The sequence below is a fragment of the Dermacentor variabilis genome, chromosome 11 (genome assembly GCF_050947875.1).
Source record: "Dermacentor variabilis isolate Ectoservices chromosome 11, ASM5094787v1, whole genome shotgun sequence".
In the NCBI taxonomy this organism is placed as follows: Eukaryota; Metazoa; Arthropoda; class Arachnida; order Ixodida; family Ixodidae; genus Dermacentor; species Dermacentor variabilis.
This window is the reverse complement of record NC_134578.1, coordinates 77597768-77622970: the sequence shown is the minus strand read 5'-3', so window position 1 is coordinate 77622970 and position 25203 is coordinate 77597768. Positions and strand designations below refer to the sequence as shown.

Here is a 25203-nt window from a genome sequence, read left to right as displayed (position 1 = left end):
GAAAAAGCCCGGCACGTGGGCCGATCCCGAAGATCGTGCAACACCGGGCCGACCCACCGCGGCGGTACATTTCGCCAGTAAGGAGCCCATATTGACAGCTTCACTGGTCATCCTTCTTCGCAGAGTGGAAGAGCGCTGAATTTTTTCAGAAATAGCAGAAACGTACTCTATCATACCTTGAACTTAAGCTTATCCAGTTTCCCCGCAAACGCTGTCGTAAGTAGCAGGGTTTCCTTGCTTTCTCACTTCATCTTCTCCCTCCCCCAACCCCTGTATGGGAATTGCCTCTGCTCCTCCTTTCTCTCTACCGTTCTATCTACGTCCCCTCTGGACTCGCAAGTTAAGGAAAGGGAAGGACTGTGGTTTCTGCAATGCTTTTGAGGGTGCTTACGGATAATTGCAGCTGTCAAGTGGCTAATGTGGCAGCACCAAGGGAGCTCCAGAGAGTATTGTCCACATTCGACTCAGTGCTGTTCAAACGAGTTCCTTGCGTCGCCTTTCCTCTCTTCCGCGCTCCTGTCATGTATACAAAGGCCCTGAAATCCCCCTTCCCGACGCGGTGTGCCAGACAGCAGCAGCAGCAGCAGCAGTAGGAAAGTGTGAAGGAAGAGGCAAAGAAAGCTTCTCTTTAAAAAGCGTGACAGGATTGCGCTGCCGCTTGAGTAAAACAAGGTATTTTGGTAACAATTCGAATTCAGAATATAGGACAAACGAACAATAACTGCGGTCAGGACAAAGCGCCGTCTGTAGTGCAGATGCAGCTCTGTGTCCCAAGAATGCATTGTTCTGAAACAACATTCAAACTAGCATAACGCGCTGTTATCGAAGCTGAAGGAATAAACAAATCGCGTCGGTACTGTTTCAGCAGGCCTTCGGCTGACTTGTTCCAAAAAGTTACTTCGAATCTTGACTGCGCTCATAGGTAGAGGTCAGAGCATATTCGCAGTTTTCTTGCGTGCATGGGTGCTTTTGAGCATACTGCCTATAAATATTGAATACCAGTGAATAAGCTCAGCGGAAAGCTAGCACTTGTGTTGTCGTCATTAATCTAGACCGTGTTTATTACAGCGCATCTGTATATGGCTAGGGTACTATGCATTTTTGTCCTCCGTGAACACAAACTATCATAATCAATGGCTCGTGCTCTCGTAGGCATTCATGCTAACGTAAACAAGCAAGAAATGCAATGGCTCATAGCAGAGGCTACAAGCACTGAACAAAGTAAAGCGAACAGTGCTTAAATTCTTTCTAATCAAGCATACAAGATACCGAACTGCATGTCGAAAACCGTCATCATCAATGGCTCATACGCTCCCCGAGCAATGGCTCATACCCCCGTAAGCAAGAAAAAATGCAATGACTCATATTCCCGTAAGGTTCATGGCCACTCACTCAAGAAGGTTCATGGTCACAGCACATCAAGAAGTGCACAGCGTTCCTATTCCGCTTTCGAGGACAGACGCCTCAAGGCAGCTTCGACACCTGACACGCAGTCTATCATTGCCCGAGTGGAACTCGCCAAATTTAAGACTTACACCACTGCATCGTATAAGCCTCTCACTGCAACTCCGACCTCCACTCGGACTTCCTCAACGTGAAGCTACGCTTCTCTGACGTCTTTGGTTAGGAGTTGCCCTGACAAAGGCATACTCTACATTAATTGGAGTGACCGACAGTGCAGCATGCGAGGACTGCGGCACCGAAGAAAATATCGACCACCTGCTGTGCCATTGTCCACGATATGTCCCAGAAAGACAAGTTCCTGCTAACGCTCTCCAAATACTGCACAATCGGCCGCTTTCTTTGCAGGTGCTGCTGGAACACCGCCTCATCGCTAGTCGGCCCATAAAGCGGTGAAGGCGCTTTTGTGCTTCTTGAGGACGACGGGCTTCTGTGACCGTCTGTGACTATTAATGCAATTTCTATTAGACCACACGCGTCAGCGAATTCACCGCCAAAATCCTTTCCTTTCCTCCTCTCTCTCCGTTATCTTTGTTTTCCCCTTTCCCATTTCCCCGGTGTAGGGTAGCCAACGGAACGTTATTCTGGTTAACCTCCCTGCCTTATGCTTTTTTCTTTCCTCCTCCTCCTCCTTCTCGACTTTGCGTGAATTAGCTGCGATGACACTACCCGCGTCCAGCAGTCCCTCGGACGAGGACCATACTTTGTCCTCGTCTCGTCCTAATCTGTCGTGTGTCCTGCGTTTGCATTGTTACCGATGCGCTTCGTCTAAGGCTACAAGAGAAAGAGGGAGAGGCGACAGAATGCTAACTTCGGGTTGGGTGGTACGCAAGCAAGTTGAATCGACTAATAGCGCGAGAGACAAAACAAGCAAAAGGAAATAGAGGGGGCTAGCTCTTGGTCTGTCTCCCTCTACCTGTCCCGTCTTTCGCGCTGCCATTCGATTCGAAAGAGGCAGGCCACTCAGCTGTTCCTTTCGACGTTCATCAGCAGCAGTCCCTCGAGCACGCATCGGGAGGAGGAAGACTGCTGCAGCCAGGCGAATGCCTGCCGCTGCCTTCCCAGTTGCATGGCGATCCAGTCGCGAGGCATGGGCGACAGCTCCGTGGTGGGCGAGGGCAGGTCGTGGCACGTGAAGCCCGCGTTCTCGCAGAAGTCCACCACGATGCGGTTGGTCGTCTCGGACACTTCCACGGACACCGAGCCGACCGAGGAAGACAGGCGGGGCGACGTCGTGCCGCCGCTGCCCGCCGAGCCTGCGAACTGCCCGCTTTCGCACACGTCCTGCAGGCGGTACAGAGAGCGAATTACGCATCTCGAGCGAAACAACGAGGCAACAAGCGAAATAAGTAAATAAAGTAATTTAGCTGTCGTTCGCGAAAGTATGAGTTAAACATTGGGCACACATAAGTCTCTAAAGGCCCACACAAATTTCGGCACGTCTTGAGCTGTTGCTGGAATGTTCCCAGAGGTCTCTCAAGACGGTGAAGGTTTGTGTGAGGACTGGGCAGAGCCTGGAGGAGATTCCAAGGGCTCCTAGATAGCGTGATAATTATGGAGGATATTTATTATTTTGTGACAATAGATTTAGGGTCCTGTGCGTGATGTACAAATGGTTTACTCGTAATAATGACAGCCGTAATTATCATAAGTCTTCTGGTTTGTCTGTGGCGTTCGTGGGCGGGGCCAAGCCTTATGGGAAAGTGATTGCCTAATTTGTACCTATATGATTTTGACTATGCCCACGCATCACATTTATCACCGTTTGCGTGCGAGTATATATATATATATATATATATATATATATATATATATATATATATATATATATATATATATATATATATATATATATATATATATATGTATATATAGGCACGGGCTTCTCACACAACTCCGCACTTAGGACACTGGCAATTGAATAAGCGGTGCAGAAAAAAATGCCACTGACCATAAAGATGGTTACGCTACCGGCTTCAATTCAGTCATAGGAACGAATCGACAATCTTATGCGGCGAAACCGATGCGCTGTGCCTTGTCCATCGGTTTCGCCGCCCGTATCGTCCGTCCATTCATTCTGTCACGGTGACGACAGTTGCCATTCTAGACGACACAAAGCAATGATTTTTTTGTCTTCAGGCCACCTCATCGTTCCCAGCTTCACTATTGTCACAGAGTGAAGCAAAGTAAAACTACTCCATAACGGCCTGCAACAGGATTCGAACCTAGGCGTGGAAAGCAATGTGCTCTTGGCAGCTCTAGCTCGCTAACCACTGCGTTATTGTGCATCTTGTCATCTTGCTATTACGGAGTAGCATAACCACATCACTTACGAAAAAAAAACACATCTTAAGTCAATGATAGGGTAAATATAAACGGCAATCACATAGATGAAACCAGTCAAGAGAATCACTAGAACACTCGTACATCCCGCGTGTTTGATTATTTCTCCCTGGTCGATATTCTTCGTTGCTCGCGGCATCTCTATCTATCATTCTTGGTCAAAGACAGTGCACGACCCGTAGCACAATGTATTGCCCTCCGCGACTCTGAGAGCAGCGGCATCTGCGCGTGTATTTCGGAGGACAGATCAAGCAAATGCGTAAACAAGATTCAAACACATGCACATAAAGTGGATTTGAAAATGTTATAAAGAGACGGGAAATTGGGAGATTATCTTCACTTGACTTGACTTGGCTTGACGTCGTACCCATTGTTCGCGGCTCGCAATGTTCTCATTGTGACCCTCGCAGCAACCCGTTTCTAAAACCGTGGCCAATTGACCGTTGTAGGAAGCCCCTTCCGAACTCGAGTGTTTATTTGATACGTGTACGCGAGACTCAAGTGTCGCATCGTTGTAGTCTCAAGTGTCGCCTTCGTTGACGTGTGGCCGGCGCTTACTACGCTACAACGCTATCGGATTTTCCATAGGGTGTACGCAGTTACGAGCAAGGGACGGGCCGACGTAGCGTATGTCAACCTCCCTGGCGCCTTAGCTTGCAGGTGCTGCCTGTTTATTAGCATTTCATTGTGACCATTGTGTCGGGCTCCTTGGCTTTGCGCGGCGTACGATTGCTATACGCCTGTGACCCTCTTCCTTGTGCCTTTTTGTTGCGTGCGTCGTTTTATGTTTTTTTAGGGAGAGGACCAAACACCTTAAATTGAGGTAAAAGAAAGGAGGCGTAGACAATGCCCAATGCTTCAATAGCCGGCGGACCGCTCACACGACAATCCTCGTACAGGGTTAGTGTGTCGGCGGATCACACTGAAAGCCACTGGTTGGCGATTGGGGTGTAAACGTTTGGGGCGGGGCAGAAAGGGGGATTAGAAGCGTGGCCCCGTTGCATCGACAAAGGTGCTATGCACCATCAGCTCTGCTGATATAGGGTCGCCCTAGGTGATCCAATTGCGCTTCGTATTTCTACGTGTAATTTCTTGTAAAAAGTTGTAAACGCAGTTATCTTCAAGCTTCATCTGCGTCGTCTCCCATCCATCTGGAGCCTCCAGCGAACCTGTCGCCGCTATCCTTGACGGCAGCACTTTGCACTTGAGGAGACCGCCTCTGGCGGTTCGTCTCGGACGCCCAAGCGGAAAAGTAATGACTCTTAATTTCGAGCGAGAAGAAGAAGAACCTTGGTTCCTTACCGGCGTACCAACCAACGAACCAACAAACCTACCAAGATGGTGTCCTCCACTGTTGGAAAAAGCTGCTGCCACAGTAAACCAGTGCAGAGCCGAAGGAATCGCTGAAGTCGGTTGTCTTTTCCTTTTTCTTTTTTGTTGGTCTGCCCGCACCATATCAGTTTCTCGAGAACATATATCTGCGCATTACTCCACACATGATAACTACCAAGAGGAGAAGTCGAAGGCGTACGTAATCACTAAATAATTTTGACCGCCATCACCCGCAAGCACTGTTCTGGAAAATCAGGCACAGCGAGTCATCGCAGTGGTTGCTGTCGTCACGAGCTCTCGAATGAACGTTATTTCCCGCGCACACTTTCTCTATAAATAATACATGCTTGCTTCCTCTTTTCGTGCACTAGCAATGCGCGGCGACACAAATAAGCGTTAGGCCGCCAAATTTCCAGACCGCAATATAATGCAAATTAGAAAGCTTTATAGTTCACCGTTTCCTTAAAACAGCAGCTTCAAGTTGTAAGCGTATTACCGCGAGCTCTGCTCCGCACTTGCAACAGCTGAAATTATTGGCACGATGATAGCGCGACCATCACGCAAATTTTACATAGCTGCAGAATAACTTTAGATTTAGATAGCTGCAGAACGGGGCACCGTCGAGGAGCCTGTGTGGGGCAACGTCGTGACCGAAGAACGCCGCTGGTGGTGCCAGAAGCAGCTTTTTTAGAACGGAGTAAACTTCAGCTGTAGCAGCTCACCTTATCAATTATGAAACACTATGTGAGAGCGAATAAACACTCTAACGTTTCAATGAAAAATTTGGTTACCTATTTAGTCATCTATGTACGTATACACAGTGTAAAAAAAAAGTTGGAGGGCGCTCAAGTTTTGCCTTAAAGAGTGGGACGCAATAGCATTCAAAGATCCCTGACTGCTTCTGACGCTTCCCGGCAACTGCAGCTTATATAACCATAATCTTTACCGGGAAATGCGGCCAGCGAATGCTAAGCACGAAGGCGAGCTTTCTGGTAGAAACGCGGCCTCTTGCGCGCGCTGCTCCCGGAGGTATTGCAGAGCCGCCGCTCCAAAAGTTACAACATTTTCAGATCTCTGTTATCGTTTCGCGCTTTTAATATTTAAGTCCGAAAAGCGTTAACATAAAACGCACGCGCTGTCGGTGTTTTGTTCCGTGGCATTTGTTTGCGGGACGTCTTTATCAATATTCCGAGGAGCAACTGTGTGAAGAATGTAGGACAAGGTACGAGCAACTCTAGCGATATAATGGTGTGGCAATATAACCCCCCATATAACGCGTGTCATACAGCGAGGCCTGGCGCATACATATGCCTAAATACATACGGGAATTCACGCTCCCGAGACTACTACACCGACACCGACTCCGGAGTTTCTGTGACACGGGGCGTTAATACGATAATACGAAATATTGTAGGTTGACTGCGAAAATAAAATAAGGTAAACAACCCGCCATCCCAGTAGAGTGGCGATGGCGTTGCGCCTCTGGGCTCGAAGGCGTGGGTCCGACACCGGCCGTGTGGGCCGCATCAACCTGTCTCTGTTTCAGAGTTAATCATGAGTCCCCCCACTGCGTTGTGCCTTATAGTGAGATTATGGTTATGGCAACGTAAAATCCGGATAACTTTTTTTTTTCATACCGGTGAACATCATTTCCAAGTGAATAGGTGCAACAATAATATCTCCAACCATGTGTTTCCCTCGTGACTCATACTTTATTACCATAATGCCCTCCAGGGACAAGTCGCTGGCGCGAAATTTGTTATCGACGCAATGTATGACACCAGCCCCTGATTAAGTATCACAACCTGCCAATAATAGCAAAGCCTTACGACGCAGGAACGATGACTCGATAGGTCCCAAGTAGTAGGCCGCAGCTACGCAAGGCTACTCTTGCGCGCGTTATGGCCGAAATCAAGATTGACAAGATACTCAACTCGCGCAACTGATAAAGCAGCGTATGCGCAGTGTGAAACACTATCTGCAAACACGAACTATGTCATAACGTCGGCCGCTACAAGCAATGCCAAAGTCCTGGCAATCCTTAAACCCCTTGTTACGGTTTTCCGTAACATGCTCAACAATGGGCTTTTCCTCACACTGTGTAAATTCCGCCAGCACTGTGTCCGAACTGCAAGCAGCCCAATGCCAAGTACAGAGACGGCACCACTGAATACTCGTCGACTTCGTCGGAACTACCAAAGAATGCAACGATGATTAACGTTGCCTGAAGTGATGGCCAACGCCGCTGGACAAGCGCATGCTTCCAGAGGGGTCGACGAACAACCGAAAATTGGTTTCGTGATCTTCGTGCTATTATTCTGAAGTAGACGATCCAAGGGGCACGCACTTAAGCCATCACTGCTACTATTGCCATTGGGCCGACTCCAGTATCCCCTTTCCTTACAACTGCGTTTACTACACATCAATAAATAAATTCGAAAAGATTTATTTATTCATTTAATTACTTATTCATTAATTCATTGCCTTCAATAAAAATGTTTGCGAAGAAGCCGCCTTTTTTTGTGTGATTTGATTCAGAAGTAAGACGAATTTAGTTTAGAAGCACATATCCCTTGAAGCGTCTTCGGGCGTATGCTATTTCAACGATTTAGTAACGACTTCTGTATTTCTTATTTAGGAAATGGTAACTTGTAGCGTAAAAGAAATAACGCAAATGAAAATTACGGTGAAAAGCAGAAATTCGCGCTGCGCAGACGTACTATGATGGTATGGAGAGAAAATTTATTTGAAGGATAACAGACAGGTCGACTTGACCTAGCACCCACTCCCGTGCTACTCTCCACAGGCAGAAGGGCAACGGTGACGTAAATGTACGATGAAGAATGATGATGACGTAGAACACGGATGCGTAACGGCAAGAAATCTGCTACGTTCTATCCGTAAATACTAAAATGCCCCCCCCACCCCCCTTGAAAGCTAGCACTGGGTTCCTGATCTTGTTTGCGATCGCTATAGTTGAGAGAAAACTTCATAAAGATGCGCGAAGAAGACACTGTTGAAAGGGCTTCCCCTGCGTCAGTAGTACAGGCGCCATAAAAGATGGTCTTCCAGTATGTGAAGAGCTCCAATAAGTGGCTCCACTATACGGCGAGACCCTGCAGGGCAAATATATAGCGGCTGGAGTCTGGAGGCCTCCGAGAATCACGATCATTTACCCTAGCAGATGAGTCAGCACAGTCCTGTCGCTTTCCTTCTAATTATATTCATCTATTTGCCTGCCTGCAGCGTCGCCGGCTTCGTTCGCCCTATCTTTCGCTTCTTGGCATAGATGATCGCTACGGCAGGGTGTCATGGTTCTGGATCTAGAGGGCAGCAAGGGCCATTTCCTGCCTGCATCCACAGGGAGGCACGAGTGTTCGCGGTGTTCTCTTATCGACCTCGGATTCGCTGTGTCGTTTTGAAACGACTGTGTGGCGCTTCATTCGCGAGCTTCGGCGACCAGATTGAGTAGACTCTCTACGAGAAGATTTCTGTAGTGCCCCTTTTTTTTCGAAGAATACGAGCTTCTTGCTGGATCTTCGGAAAATCCTTCGCCACCGCTTCGTGAGAGCCAGGGCAGTTGGGAGAATGGAAAGGAAATGCGTCATAGTCGGCGGTGTCATGCTTTTCCCTTCGACGCTGGCAGGTCACTTCACTTCTACACACAGCGCTCCCGTGGACCTTCTTGAGACACTTTCCGCAGTGAAGAGGCATCGGACCGAATGGTCTGACGCGATGTATCACGCCAGCATAACCAATGTAAAAGCATTGTAAAAACAATGTAAAGCTTAACCAAATGTAAAAAAAAACTGCATAACAGCGAAAGGCCCAGAGAACCGGTGAGCCCTGGTGAACCACTTTTTATCTCCCTTTGTACGGTAGGGGCGTCTGCTCTAATCCATGGACATCACGTTAAACATGTGGATTCAAGAACGCATCCACTGTGTTTAGTGAAAAATTTCCATTGGCGTAAGCTTGCCTATGTCGTTCATGATGGATTAAGGCTATATTACCTGTCGGCCAGGTAATTTCCGGCCAGTAAGCAAGACTTCGCAGGCATGTCACCACACGATTCGTCGCGATAATGTGCACGTTACTCTAGAAGACCTGACATTATATCTGCCGCCAGTCTGAGTTTCTTTACACAAACACTGATTTCGACGAAACGTTAGGTCTTACGTAGCGGTGTAAAACTACGTGTTCAAGGAAGGTGAAAGGAGAAATGCAAAGAACGGAAATGATTGTCGCCTAAGACAAGTGTCTTGGTTAAGACTTTTAGTCTTAACCTCGTCGTTTTAGTTTTATTTATTACCCCTGACATATCTGATCCCTGCGGCTTTCTTGGATATCTTTTGTGGCTCGAAAAAGGAATTCGTGCACTAGTGCAGTACTTGAAGTGCACGGGCTTAAGAGACCGTTTATAGCGTCCTTGTGTACGGTGTCCCTCCCACACGTACTCTGTGCTTACTCTCTCCCTTTTCTTCTTCTTTCTATTCCCCTTTCCCCCACCCACCGTGTAGGGTAGCAAACCGGGTGATGTTCTTGTTGACCTCCCTGCCTTTCGTACCCTTGTTTTCTCTCTTTTGTGGTTTCGCACTCTATTAAAATAGTTAGAAATATTTGCGGTAGCCAAAGGACCCAGTCTCCCATTCAACATCAATTTTAAGTTGTGCAGTAAATGTTCCTAAATTACGACGGAAATTGCTCCTGAAAAAAGAGAAGTTCCAATAACAAATGTAACATTGCTGCAGTAAAACAAAAAAAATATTACGCGTTTATTTTTTGGTTTGTCACAGAAAAATTTTGTCTTATTGACACTACTGATGCAGTGGGCCTAAACAGAGAAAAGAAAAATAAACTGCGGTTGGGGTCAAAAATTGTGCCCCAAGACCTGGGAAATTGGTTAATTTCCGAGCATTTTGCAATCTTATCCAGTCAAGTGTTACTACAGTATGTTGTTCGAACGCTCCAGTATACCGAATAGAAATATCACTACTAGAGTGAGTGGCCAGGCTTAGAAAAGCTTGCGCTTTTTTCTAATTTCCCAAGGTCTCGAAATTCAAAATACCGACCAGACCTATCATATAGGGCGATCAGCATATTGCAGCTGGGCTTAACTTCATTGCTTCGATAGATGACGTTCGACATACAGATACCTTCCAACTATCCAAGAAAACCTGCTGGAAAATAATTATTAGTATTGTGTCTCTCACTAAAATGTCCTCGATTCTCTCAGGAAATTTGGGAACAAAGTAATAGTGCGCTAACGTAAACAAGCCTTTCCGTCGACGTCCTTGATGCGTTCACCGACTTAGTAATCAAAAACTATTGGTTATTTATATTTGTTTTGAACACACACATACAATTAACAGGAAAGGGAAAGCGAGGCGCAGGCTGGCAACTGCCACCGGAAGGGGCACAATGCTTGCCTACTCTTCAGAAGGGTGGTGACAGCAACACAGAAATGGAAGATAGGAAGGAGGGGGGGAAAGAGGAAAGGAAGAGCAACAGGACAAATCAGAAGAATAAAGCAGAACACACAGTACTGATGACACACAGTGGTGTCGGTCACTGAGCGTCACGCTACTACAGAATGTTGAAATAAATAGCTTCGACGCTACAAACGTGAACCTAAGGTAGTTAGTGTTGCTGCAAATGGCACGCTGCTTTCGTCAAAAGTTTCGTAATTATATACACATGCATTCGGAGAACAGGCAGCGATTGGATTAGCGCGCAGTGCAAGATTGGGGTGCAATTCTTCATGACATTGCATTGTCTCTTCGAAGAAGAAATGAGCTGCATGAACTCAAACGAAATGAACGGGACAAGGCTAACGTCGAACTCCACAGAACCAGTCTTGTTCTCGTTTTCTTTATTAAGTCACGCGCAGAAAACATGATTCTCACAAAAACTAATCTTCTATTGCGCTCTACAAACGAAACTCTCCGAAGAAACTGCGCCGTCTTGCCGTGCACTTATAAACACCAGCTTTCCATGGCTTCGTTTACTGTGGCGCAGTGCTTTTTGGCTAACGCGCGAGTCGTTCCCCCTTTATTCGGCTTCAGCTAAAAGCGACGAGAAGAGTGGTTATTTAATCATATTCGCCCAAGCCCGAATGAACTGAGGAAACCACTCGTTTTGTAAACTCCATACTCCCTTCCCTCTCCTTTCCTATCGCTGCACTGCATTCGCATGAAACATGCATCATTTATCCGGAACAAGGCAAGCAAAGTTCCTAAGGTTTTTACGCCTAGGACGGTAGATGAACAAGCATTTCTGCCTCATTTTAACTGTCTCATCAGCAACTGCACAAGGATGAATACAGCGTCAGAGACAAAGAGACCTATTGAGTGCACCAGGGAACATTAGCGCCTTCAAAAGATAGCCTGTTGCAGTTGTCACGTGTTCGTCGAGTCTAGACGCTATTACTCTTTGCCACTCTCATGCGTTTTCTCCTTCTGGGCGACGATTCTCTTAGTTCTACAGATCGGCGTTTATGAGCTTTGCATTTTAAAACGCATGTATAGCTCCGTTTCTTTCTCCTAATACCAACCAATACGTAATTTGCCCTATCATGAAGCCAGACTTGTTCCCGTTGACTTTCGTTCTTTAACCAGCACTACCATTATTGTAATCTATTTGATCGCCCTTTTCGTTGCCATTAGCGTCTATTTCAGTTTTATTTTTTTTTTGTACTTCCAAGATTTCGGTGCGAATATGAAAATACTTACGTGCATGCGTACTTTTCTATTCTAGAATGACGGTAATTCTCCGCGCATGACCTAACGCTTTTCAAAAGGTAGGTAGTCAGCAGACATCCATGTAATGTGCTGAGCTGAGCATTAGTGATACCTTTCGTTGCATTATGAGCTCAAGGCCTATTTCCTTTTAAATTTTGAACTGTCTTCTTGTTTTGCTCTTCTTTTCGTCGGCCGTGCTTTTTGTAGCTGCTTATTCTGACCTGACCTATCGCACATCGACACGCTATTTCAGATTGCATTAACAGCTTGTATGGCGGTGCCGTTACAAGGAATATTCCCTGCATGCCTCTGCCAGGATTTAGAAAACCCAACAAATTCCTATTCAATGAATGCACGCCTACGCTAAAAAAGTTTACAAATACCGACGAGTTGATTTTCAGCCCCTCTTTGCGTGCGCACAAAACCGAACGGGTGGGCGACAAAACATCGAAAAGGCAAAGCACGCGTTGGAATGCCCTTGCCGTCATTGAGCGCTTGGTCCACAGGGTGAAAAACTAATAATTTCCGACAGAAAGTTAATGTCTAATTAATGAGTGTGCACTTGTTTATCAAATTTCACTGCCGTCTCAGATTACTTGCGACATACTATTGGTTTTAAAAGGCCGATATAACGTTTAGATAACTTTGCCTAACACATCAAAATAACGGCTGCGAACCCCCCACTCACACACACTCATCGTCTAGCTCGTGAATGCATTTCGATGCGCGCCGGATATGTTACAGTTCCAAGTCTCATGTAATTCTAGCGCATGAAATTTTGCCGGTATCGCATTCATAAGGGCTAAGTATGTATCACCAGGAAATGTCTTCCGGTAAATACATATAACTTTATATAACTGATATAACGTTTCAATAACTTTGCCTAACACATCAAAATAACGGCTAAGAACCCCCCACTCACACACACTCATCGTCTAGCTTGTGAAGGCATTTGGATGCACGCCGGATATGTTACATTTCCAAGTCTCATGTAATTCAAGCGTATGAAACTTTGCCGGTATCGCATTCGTAAGGGCTAAGTATGTATCACCAGGAAACGTCTTCCGGGAGCACCATCCATAACGTTCATAGTATAATAACAAGACCTACTTGAATAATAAACACAAGTTAAGTGTATCGAAATAAAACGAACCTTTATGTCCCATTATAAAACCGTCCTTCCAGGAAAGGTTATATTCACGCCGTCAAAAACTATGCAATGACATGAACCCCACAAACAGTGCCCAGCACATTCCGAGCATGCAACTTTCCAAGAAAAGCACATATTTTTCACATTAAAATGAATGTATACGCCCGTCGGATTCACATTTCCGTCTCGCACTAAAGCAGTCCCCCAATATCCATGTAAGATTTTGAGTACGCATGCAGTATCTCTGAACAGGAGTTCCTTGGAATCATTAATGTCATTCAATCATCGACTACGCTTTCTCTGTTGCAGTAAATTTATTTACCTCAATTTACACCAGAAATGGATACGTGGTAAATACCAGCCGCCCTCTTAACGCGAGGAATTGTCATAAATAATGAAAAAGAAGGAAAGGGAAGAAATTTAGAGCAGTCAAGCCGGCGGTGCCCGAAAGCTACGATGCCCGAAGCCGCGAAGAGGAAGGCGTTTTATTGAGAATCGCGACAGCCGCCGCGAAAAGTATGCGTGCCAGCTGCTTCTAAATCGGGACGCTCCACAAAACAGCCTAGAATCCTGCGATGGCGAACGCTTTTCGGTCTTTTAGAAAACGAGCTAAGCGACGCATAAAGCTGTCCTAACGGCCACCATAAAACATGTCTCCCTGTGGTGTAAACGACACACGTTGCGCCGGCATAAAACGTTCGCTTTCTTTTTTTGAGATCCGTGAGCTCTATACGCAGCGGCAAAGTGGAAAACAGTTCCGCGCCTTCGGATTTCGGGATTTCGGAAAGCGTGCGCATCTGCTCGAATGAGTCCCAAGCGCTGTAGTCTTTCTCGAACCGTTCGAAAGAGGACGAGATGATATTGTGTGCGCCATCAAACTCGCATCGGGGAAGCGTGAACTCCGCGTGTCGAATGCGATGCAGAGTCACGCGAAATGGAAGATGCCAGCTTTTCTCGCGCATCGACAAGCGCTTTCTGTCTGGTGGATTTCTTCTCCACATTATGGAGACTGCGGCTGTAGCCTAAAGTTCATCCGAAAGGATATCTACAAAGAGATATTTCAAGTACGGTTGCAGGTTGTGCGGGCGCATTTCGGAATAGAAAAAAAAAACAGAAAACAAAAAAAAACCCTGCAGCAGCTCGATGGAGTTAAGCGTCGCATAACACCCGTCGACGCTTGAGGGGCGAAAGTTTTTTGGTCCCGGCTCGGTGCTCGGCAAACATTTTGCTGCCACTGAAGACCACTTTGTCTCCATGATGCAGCGCAATAACTCGAGAGATATTAAAAGCTAACTCGCCTCATCGTAAAGGTGCGCTCAATACACCTTTTGTTGTGTTCGTCACATTCATAAAACTGAAAAGTAGCCCCACTGGGATAAAGATTCCATCTTAAGAACACAAGAACTGTGCATCTTAATCTTCCCGAAAGACACACAAGAGCCTCTCAGCCATGCCTACGTTAAAAGTATACCAGTAAAAGCACCCCACGCACTGCTATCTACCTGCATATGTGGCAAACATGTATGTGTAAGTGTGAGGAGGTTCCAAAAAATTTTTCTGCTCAAGCGTTTAGCTCAAGCGATGCACAAAAACTCTCAGTGTCGCATTCTCAGAAGTTTGACGTTGTTTTGTTATTTCAATTAAACGCTGTTTGGCATTTGCCACCATGTCAGATTAACCTCATGCATCTATGTGCGTTATCAGCCTAAACAACCATGCCGAATCTAGTATGTATCGCGTGGGTCAGTTGGAGCTTCTGTAGATAGGTAATATCAAAACTAAATAATGTAGAATAGTTACGGAGGGCGTGTGTTAGGACACCGCATAAAGTCGCATTCAACCGAATAATGGTTAGAAATCTGACACCAGTTCGTGGTTACCAAATTTTCAGCTCGGCATTACGCCGTTACGGAGGCGACAGACAATCAGAAACACCCGAGCCCACCGAAAGCCCACATCGCGGAATAAGTACTCCGTTTTTCACTCAGCCCATTCGGAAAGCTGCACAAAGCCAGAGCGCATTCGACAAAACCCCCGTCGCTTCAGCATTAAAAATTCAAGCACAGATAAATGGGTCAACACAGTAGGAAACTTCAGTGCATTGTTTGGAGGATGCATCGTTCTAACGCTGGCAGTTCTGGCAGTAGCGAAGCAGAAATATTGCACTCGTTGCGATGCAGTATGAGAGGCCCAACACCGGCGAATAAAATCTGAAGCCGGGACACTCCACGGTTACTCTTTTAGTTCATGCAAAAAAAATTAAAAATTGTGGGGTTTTACGTGCCAAAACCACGATCTGATTATGAGGCACGCCGTAATGTGGTACTCCGACAATTTTGACCACCCGAGGTTCTTTAACGTGCACCTATATGTAAGTACACGAATGTATTCGCACTTCGCCCCCATCGAAAGGAGGCCGCAGTGGAAGGGATTCGATCCCGCGATCTCTTGCTCAGCAGCCCAACACCATAGCCACTAAGGAACCGCGCGGGTGTTATTTCATGCAACGTCACCTCCGTTATTAAAAATAAATGTATCTGGATGAAGATGCTGAAGCAATACACGGGATAAGATGAAGTCGTAATGAGCAGCCTGCTCATCATGTCTGACCATCTGAGGCTCTTTAACCTGCGCATAATGTACAGCGCACAAGCGATCTTTTTCTTTCCTCCCTCATCAGCAAGCACCGCCGAAACGGCCAGGGATCGAACTCGCGACCTCGTATTCAGCGGCCGAGCTAAATATCCACGGCTGTGAGTTGACGCGTGGTGTGAGAAATCTCGACTTACAACATTTACGCTGTGCTTTCGAGTTGGTGTGCATGGCAGAGTGGCAGAGCCATAAACTATTTAGTACCCCCTCGCGGAAAGGACCTTTTCACAAGGTACATGGCCGAAACTGAAGGGGCCTTCTTCTGGTCAAAGGACTTTTGATTGGGCGGGATGGCGTTTGCTTAACGACGCATTGTAGCGTGAAGGCACAATCCCAAAGAAGAAACACAGACGCACGTCAGAGGGCGTTGTGGCGTGTTTCCGTGTGTCCTTTTTGTGACTGTGCCATCGCGCTGCAGCATCTCCCCAATTCCGCGGTACCTGCCGAGAGTATCGTGCAAGGCGCATGGCACCCATGCTTGGTGGATGATCTTGATTGTCATATCAGCCAAAAAAAAAAAGGTTACGCGTATGCTTGGCTCTCGTGGTGACTTGTCTGCCGTCTTCTGGGAAATGTGATACGGACGGTACCTGTCCGCATCGCCGCGAATGACCTAGCCCAAGTTTGAATGCAGTGAGCGACATATATATATATATATATATATATATATATATAATAACTAAAGTGGCTCTGTCGCATATTTTATCTTCTAACGTTGCTTTTGTATTATCTGTACTTTTGTTCATTTGTTGCCGTGTCTAGCTCGTGCCACTAAGGCCTCCCCCCCAACGTGTATGTATATATATATATATATATATATATATATATATATATATATATATATATATATATATATATATATATATATATATATATATATACTCATTATATATCATCAACTGCTGGGTCGCAGAAGTCCAGCTGTTCAATGGTAAATGTTGGTGCGTCTTTGAAATCTGCGCTCTGGCCCTCCTTGTCCGTAATGTATGAAGTTACTGCCGCGTTACCGCAATCGTGTCGTTCTCCAACATGCAATGGCAAAGAATATTACGTTCGCGCTAGAGTAGCAAGAATATCTATTTTAGGCGCCAGCGCCACGAGCGAACCAAGTGAAGTGACGCCACCAGGGCCTAGAACAATATCACATTTCGCCACAGTAGACGACACAGCTGAAATGAGGTGATTGCCCAGTGAGGTTAGCTGCAGTGACAGCCACTGGAAGGGCGCCTTAATGGAGAAAGATCCATTCCACAAAGGCGCATGAGTGACAATACGTGTTATCTTTTAATGACCTTCTCGAACGTGTTACGGAACCTAGTTAAGAACTCCCAGAACAATAGCTAAAATGACACCTGGAAGGAGAGACGTCATTTCTGAGAAGCGAAGGTGATGACCTTCTTCATAACGACCTTTCTGCGTTGAAATCTGAGCCCCTGCTGAGCTCGCGGCTTCCACGTTCCCGAGTCCCGGAAATGTGCGCAGCAAACACCATTTCTGGGAAACAGCTTCACTCGACAGCCTAAGCCACGGAGAGCAATCTGCCAGCTAGAAGCGCGCAAAGAAGAAAAAATCCAGAAAGCGAGAGAGAATTTACGCGAACACGGCAGCACAAATATTCGGCGAAGCGAACATCGCTGCATAAACGCGTATGTCTCCATTCGCGTCCCGAACAATCGCCGCTTGTTTGGTATAGGAGAAAGCGACGCGGCGTTTCATTTTGATGACACGACGAAGCACATGTGCGCGAAGAGGTACTCGTATCGATAATGACTTGCAAAAAACCTTAGAGGCGGCATCCGGCCGGAGGCTATTTGGTTTGGTAATGATGGCCTCGCCGTTCTCATACGATGCGTAACTTTCTTTTGAGCCCCAGCCGTTGCAGCTGTTTCACTTTCGGAAGTTATACAGTGTCGTGTTTTCGTAGTTTCGTTTTTCTATCGGCCAATAAAGGGAACAAGTGCGCCGCGTGTGGCGTCAGATGCCGATCACGTTGTACCCACTTTCCCCAGTTTTTCTTTGCTCTCTTTGCGGTCTCTTCATAACGCGCGGCGTGTGCAAGCTGCCCACAGTAAATTATGCCAAAGGCTTTGCATATGCAATGAGGCAGCATACGTCATACACCGCGAAAGCTGTTGTGCGTTTCGTCGGGAAAATCGTGCTTTTTTTTGGGGGGGGGGGGTTGACAAAGGGAAGAAAAACACAGTCATGGCAACCTAAAATGGCTGATTTGAATTATGCGCAGCTCGGTCATCCTCGAATCTGCTTTGAAAAAACTAAAAAAGACTCCATGCAAACCGCTGACGCGAAGACATTTCAGAAATGTCAACAGACTGGCGTCGAGTGTCTAAGGTAAGCAGCGCTGGCGACAGTAGGCGCGAAATATTTCGCCTGTCAAGCTAGCACGCACACGCGTGATCTGTTAACGCTACTAGACATGGCCATAAAATATTTCGCGTTTTCGTTCGCGAGTCTTCACGACAGTAACGTTAGCCGGGAGGAAAGAGCACGTTGTGAGATGCAGGAGAACGCGACCCGGCGCCGTCCGAAAAATTACGCCCCGTACTATTGTTGCTAGTCAACGTAAGAAGGTTCACGCGGAAGAAACTTTCAGGGAAGCAGAATTTTTGAGACTGTGTGACACGGCGAACTCCAGTGCGTGCGTATGATTCTGCATATATTAGGTTTCCGCACACACAGGGCTAACGTTTTTCAATTTTACAGGAACTTTAAAAACCACCTGTGGCACGTAGCTTAATTCCAGTCCTTTAGCTTGATTCTTTAAAGAGGCTGACCATACTTGCCCGACCAATCGAAGCCAAGTATCAACTAATGTACAAATATGTACCAATAAGTTCTTCATTATATTGCAGAACATACTGCATTTTACGAATTGTCGCCAGTCAGTTTGCGAAGCCTGTCCACTTGGAAATCTTTCTTTATTTCTTTTTGAGAATGGCATTGGTTTCGAGACATACGCTACCAAACCAAAGAAGCGGTTAGGGTGTAGCACCATCGCCGATAACACACCTACGCTGGTTGCCGCACCCACCCGCCTTACGCCCTCTCCCCTTTAGAAGAACCCCACCTATATATACTGTGGCGAGGCGAGCATACATCGCCTTGAAAAGGACAAGTCCACTTTTCGAAACGTCGGCTACTCCTTTCACCTTGTTCACGTCTTGCTCATCGTTTTGCATTTCCATCTCCCGCCTTCCCCGTGTTTCCCCTTGACTTCTGGTGTAAGTTATGCCCGCATCTTCGAATATTCCAGCACAAGGACTTCGGATATGCCACGTTCCACAGGCGATCTTCAAGAATGCTGTAAAACTTCAAAATTATAAACCGGTATACTACAGTATCGCTGCAAAGAACATTCGTAGTACTTGTGACGCAACATCTTCTTTACTTTGTTCACGTTACCTACAACGCTGATAATTGTTTTCTGTTGAAGCTCACAAGGAAATCTAAAGGTTTGTTTGGATCATGAGCAGCGTTACTTATAAAATGTGAAATATCCAAAATAATCTGTTTAATTTTTGCGTAAGAGATTGGAAAATATTATTTTTTTCTTTGCAACTTAATAATTAACTCTCAGTGGTAAGTTGTGGTGATCTCCTCCAGGTTCTGTCTGTGCAATTATTCGCACATGCGACGATGATACCACTAAAATAAAAACGCTTACAAAAGTAAATCTGCAACGAGTCGCATAAGTACGTTATGACACGCCTATCTTGCATTTTCCAAAAAATACGTTTATAAGGGCCAACCTTGTCAATTCTTTGTCAAATGAGCGTTATCTGCTGATATTGTGCTGTATACTAGCACGCAGTTATGTAGATAATTCCTTCGCTGTTTCCAACAGCAAGTATTTGCATTGCGCTCATGTCTCTGTCTGCTCGATGGCTTCAGCTGCAATATTGCACGTGAACTAATTGGTATTGCCGTTTTTTTTGTACAGTACAACGAAATGCCTAAAGGCAAAGCTAAAGTTCTGTCTATGGCGCTTGATATGCAAGAAATATGTTAGAACTAGAAATTCAAGAGAAAAGCAATTAGAACATATGAATGGGATATGGAAGACACACAGTAGGAGGATTCCCGAAACTTGTGTTAGGGCACTGAAATTGGAGAAATGTGCGATGTTTACCATCTCTAACTTGTACGCCCTTGTTGAGCACACACCAGAACAAATCGCTCGCGTTTCGTTCCAACCGCCATACAAGGGTGTCCTGGGAGCTTGGGTTTGTACTTAATGTTTATTGTAGTGCGCGTTATCGCTTACGTTTCTGCAGCTACGTACGAGTAGCTCTAGAAATTGCCCTGAAAAAGGCGCCATCTTTAAACTATCCATCATGGTGTCCTTGTCTGTTGGCTTGTGATTGTGACTATGTTATTAATATGAACAAGAACAAAGGAATCCGAAGGGCCCGATATTTGTTGCACATATCATTAGGAACCAACAAACAATGACACCAACGCAGCATAGGTGTCATTGGTATCATTTTTGCTGGCTTCCTTTATATATATATATATATATATATATATATATATATATATATATATATATATATATATATATATATATATATATAAAGAGAGAGAGAGAGAGAGAGAGAGAGAGAGATCGAGAGGAGTGAAATTTAGGCATTAATGTCAACTTGAAGAGAAGGCAGAATGGTGCGTTTTGAGACAATAACTTTTATCACGAAGGCTATCTTTCACTTCTTTCATCGGGACCATATTGGCTTCTGAAGTTCATGCGTGCGCGTGCCGTGATATACATTAGGGCGAGCCTCACATCACCTTACAAAACAAGTCAGGGTGTGCGTTGAGTGGAGAAAAATGAAAAGAAATCAGAAAATACCAGAGGAAAGACAAGTGCGCCTCCGAATTTTATTTCTCTGAAGCCGCCGAAGCAACGACGTGCTCAGATGACATCAGGCACGAGACGCCTGCAAAGCTAAGGCGCCTCTGTCAAGTGCGAACACTCAGAAACAAATATGACCCTGATAACAAAAGTTCCACTTCTAAAGCTATTGACGAATACCGAGTGACTGTCTGACAGGGCCTCGCTGTGCCTTCATTTTAATGTATATTTATATAGGGTGCCTCATTTAGGTGCGCCAAGATTTAAAAATCGCCTCTGGAAGATAGCAAGGTTCTAACCGTTGAGCTTGAAGACCTGATGAGGCGGCCATTACTTCTAGGAGAAATCGAAATGCCCAACTGAATAATTACCCTAATTACACTACTGCACTTTTATATAATTATTGCAAGCCACATTCTTTCGCCTACAAATTGTAGCTAGCGAACTTACAAGGTATGTTAGCTTGGAATTCATTCTCAGGACTACACCGGTTTCGTTATGTGCGCAGTGAAACTTGAGGGCAAAATAAACTTTTCTTCCGCTTACTTTCTTTTTTTTTACAAAAAGGCTGTTTCATGCATTGAAGCACAAAAGTAAGTGGAACGTCATTATATTTCATCGGACGTTTTGACATTGAGTATCTAGAAATTGCTGTAGTCCTGATAATTTGTTCGAAGTGAATGCGCCTTGCTAACTCACCGGCTATAATTCGTACATAGAAATACGTGACGTAAAGTAAATAAACTGAAGCTAATTAGTATATTAGTATATAATTGATGCGTCACAGAAGTAACGGCCGCCAGATCGAGTAATTCAGCTCAAGGGTTAGAATTGCGCTATCGGCGACAGGTATTTTGTTTTTCATAATTTGGTGGAGCTAAACAAAGAATACCTGGCACGTATTGTAATGATAAAAAAATCAGACAAGAATCGGCACTCCACCAACGCCTAGTTCACTTCCGCTGTTTTTTTTTCTTCTGTCCGAGCGCACGCAGTTCGAATGCACGAAACTAAGTGCGCCTCTTTTCCTTCATTATACTCGACCAGGGCGCTGAAGATGGCTCTGGCACTTGAGGGAGTGTGCAGGTGACGAAAACGGCAGTCGAGAAGACTGGGGAGTTGAATTCGTCGCCTTTGAAGTGTCCATACATACAGCCTCTCTCGTGGTCGACACTGACGCCCTGGTCGAGGCTTCTGAACTCACTCTTTTGGCATAGCTGCGGGTGTAGTTGACGTCACACGTGACACCGATATATAGCGCAGGCGATGTCATTGTGCCTGCCGCCAGAGTATGCATATGGACATGTCTGCTCCATTGTTCCCTCCTCGGGAACTGTTTGGACAGCGCTTGAAGACGCAGCCAGCAGGAACATCGGCGATCGCGAGCTGTCAGTGACCTCGCGCGCGGGGTTGTTCCTTTAGGTGCCAGACGACGTCGCTTCAGTTGAATGGCGAAGCACTGGCTTCGCGGGTCCTGTGCCGTTTATACGCTGCCCACTGGCACTGTCAGCAGTGTCGTGCGCTGCGACAGGCAGAAAGCGCGGGGAAACACGTGCTGCTCTGTCATCCTCACCGTAGGTGATGTAAAAGGGGGATTGCACCGGCAAGTCTTGCATAATTCTGACGTCAGCCATGCTGGTCACCTTGGCAACCGATGAGAGATGCGAAGGCCCGTGTCAAATCATGGAGCTGTTTTGTTAGCCTGGCGATGGCGCACGTAAGATATCCGATGTTTTCCTGCCGTGGAGCCATCATGAAGCCTGGAAACTCACCCCGGATGGTGCAGTGGGTACTTGAGGGGCTGGTATGGTACCGGGTTTCATGGCCAAGGAGGCATGGATGGTGTTCTTTAACAAGAGGGGGCCGGCACGCCGAGGTAACACGATGACGCATTTAAGGCTGCAACATTTTAAGGACTCAGCCAGTGTAATTATCAGAGAAAAGGACGAAGTGTCGCCTCTGCGAACGCCTGGTTTATATCGCTTCTTATGTGCGAGCGCCCCCGTGCGTGCTCGTATAGAAGGGGTAGGCGTGTGGTTGATTGGGACAGGGGGCATGTGACTGGACAGGAATCCTGGGACAGGAGGACCCCCTGAGAGCCTTGTTTAATAGAACGGTAACGCCTCTCATGCTTCTGCTATGCCAAGATAGGAAGCGTGTAGCTGTCCAGCGCAGAATGCTCACAAATAGAATATATATATATATATATATATATATATATATATATATATATATATATATATATATATATATATATATATATATATATATATATATATATATATATATGGGAGAGAGTATGCAGCAGTGAATTCGCGCACTGAACTGCGCTTGCTCAAGTACGACGGAGATTGTTCATGCAAAATACAGGCGGCAAACAGCCGAAAACGGTTCCTGTAACTTCAGTATTCATCGCAGAAGTAAATGCGCAGGGACGATTTCTCCAAGGGCGAGTTCCGCATCGGAGGCACGTCAGCCACCGTTCCCCGGCAAAAGAACGCGTGACAAACGATTCCACTAGCTCCTACGTGCGGCACTTGCTTCTTCTCCCCCAGCGCTTCGACCAAGGACGGTGTCTCCGATAGGAAATCTCCGTTGGCGCAAAAGAAGCCATCAATCTCTGGGTCTACAATGGTTCGGGTCCGTGTCAGAGACCAAGAACGCGCGCTGGTCTCTGCGCAACGCACGACTCCACCCTTCACCGGGGAGGAGCACGAATTCCCAGTGGCCGTCACGCGCTTCCACCTTGTCGCAGGCAACGAGGGATGCGAGACTTTACGGATTGAGCGGGGCAAAGGGAGAAACCAAAGGACAGGAGAAACAGAACAAAAAAGATGGAGCACGCATATCCCAAGCAATTCCCGGCTTTGTGAGCTCAGTTGTCTGCCGTACGGACGCAAAAGAAGTCAGTCAGTTGCACGCTCACTGTCGTCTTGTTCGAGAGAATTGCCTTCTGGCTGGTCCCGCACTCAATCCTCTTCTGTCCTCGAACTGTCCTTGCACAGGTAACATCGCTTCCAGCACTTTAACCATTGGTGAAGTATAGAACCGTTTCTGTCGAGTATTGCCCAATAAAGGCGATTGAGCTTCACTATTGTAGACGAACACCAGAAGGCGAAAAATGAAAAAAACAAACACGGGAACTACGCGTCGAACACTACAATTGAAAGTAATCTTTATTTAAATGAGGTCTGCATTTGTGCGACATGAATAGTGTGCACGAGAAAGTAAGAATAGCGACTTCCGGAAGAAGCTTAAAAAGCTGTTCAGTGTTATGGTAATCAGTAAAACTATACCTGCCAACCTGCGAACAATAAAATTTGTTCAAATCCTTCCGACTCAAGACCGGGGTGGGAAGGAAGGTAGCACGTAATAATTTCAATCTGGCCTTCAGCGCGCTCTTTTTGTGCGATACACACGCTTTTTCTTAACGCTGGTTCAAGTTTAGATGCAGCAAACACGCAGAAGTAGCAAAGTTCGAATCATCTAGACGAACAAGCAACGCGCAGTTTTTTTTTTATATGTGACAGTGATATTTTTTTTTTTCGGCGACATTGCTGTTGAAGATTTCGCCTGCTTCAGGAACTTGTGTGTATCGATTTCCTCGAAGCTAACGCCCATATTCCATCCTTTTAGCATAGGAAAACTTTCAAAGGGAAGTTCGGAGACCAACGAGCTAAACTCTTTTGCGACCAGCATTTTCCATTAAACTTGACGTACCTGTCATAAAACCGTGAAATTATCCCAATTTCGTAAAGGTTACGAAGGATTCGGTAGGTTTGGCAGGTATAGTAAAGCGCAGTACGTTATACAGGTATACCGAGGCTGATTCGTCGCGTGTATCTTGAAAGGCAGGAAAACTTGACTTTCCGGACAAACCAAATTGAAGAAGCTCGCCCGCAATACTTTTTTGTTCGTTCTGTTGTCATGGGAAATACATCGCAAGGTGAGGAATGCTTGGAGCGTCTAAGAAATTTCAAGATGCACAGTTTCGAGCAAACTTTGAGAGACAACCACATCAGAAAAAAAAAATTAGTATATTTAAGCGTAGCTCCGCGGCCTAGAATCGGTTTTACACATTGAATTGGTCAAACAAGCGCAAGTAGGGGTGTGCTTGTGACGTCAGAGGGAATGCTAAGTCTGCGAAAAAAAACATCGCGGCACCTTTGGACCCCAAACTTCTGCTCGCGACTGTAAGGTTTTATACTGTCGAACGTCTTTGTAACTATTTGCTCGGCACTTCATCAATTTTTAGTTATGCAGATCATTTCGCTGACGCGATCGCGCACCGCACCTCTTGCAATAGAGCATTTCAGGCACGTTTAACCAGAGGAAGCCTTTATTTCGCATGAATCCGAGAGAGGCTTAGTGAAATAAGTAGCTCATTCTTCTCGCACACTTCGTCTGAGAGAATGTGGGACTGCCATTTATGCCTTTGCTTCAGGGCATGGTCCGCTGCGAAACGTGGGAGTTACACATGATACAGCTACAGATTGTGGAATGCCGCTATCGCATGCTTCGTCGCCAGAATTGTTGGCTGGCTTACAGTTCCGTCATCACTGTTGCCTTCGCTGACATTCCGGTCCTTAGACGCCTTCGGTAGCCTGTTATGATTGCATCATCACGTTGCCGAATTCGACGTAATCGTCAGCCGTCCC

The 25203-nt window shown here is 46.0% G+C and overlaps 1 protein-coding gene across 1 annotated transcript in view; it reads right to left on the bottom strand.

Moving 5' to 3' along the window:
• LOC142563664 (uncharacterized) overlaps positions 1-25203 on the bottom strand; it is a 274123-nt gene that overhangs the window by 29008 nt on the left and 219912 nt on the right. Inside the window, exon 7 of the mRNA XM_075674252.1 lies at positions 2430-2745. Coding sequence (XP_075530367.1) covers positions 2430-2745 — 316 coding nt within the window. The remainder of the gene's footprint in view (positions 1-2429; positions 2746-25203) is intronic.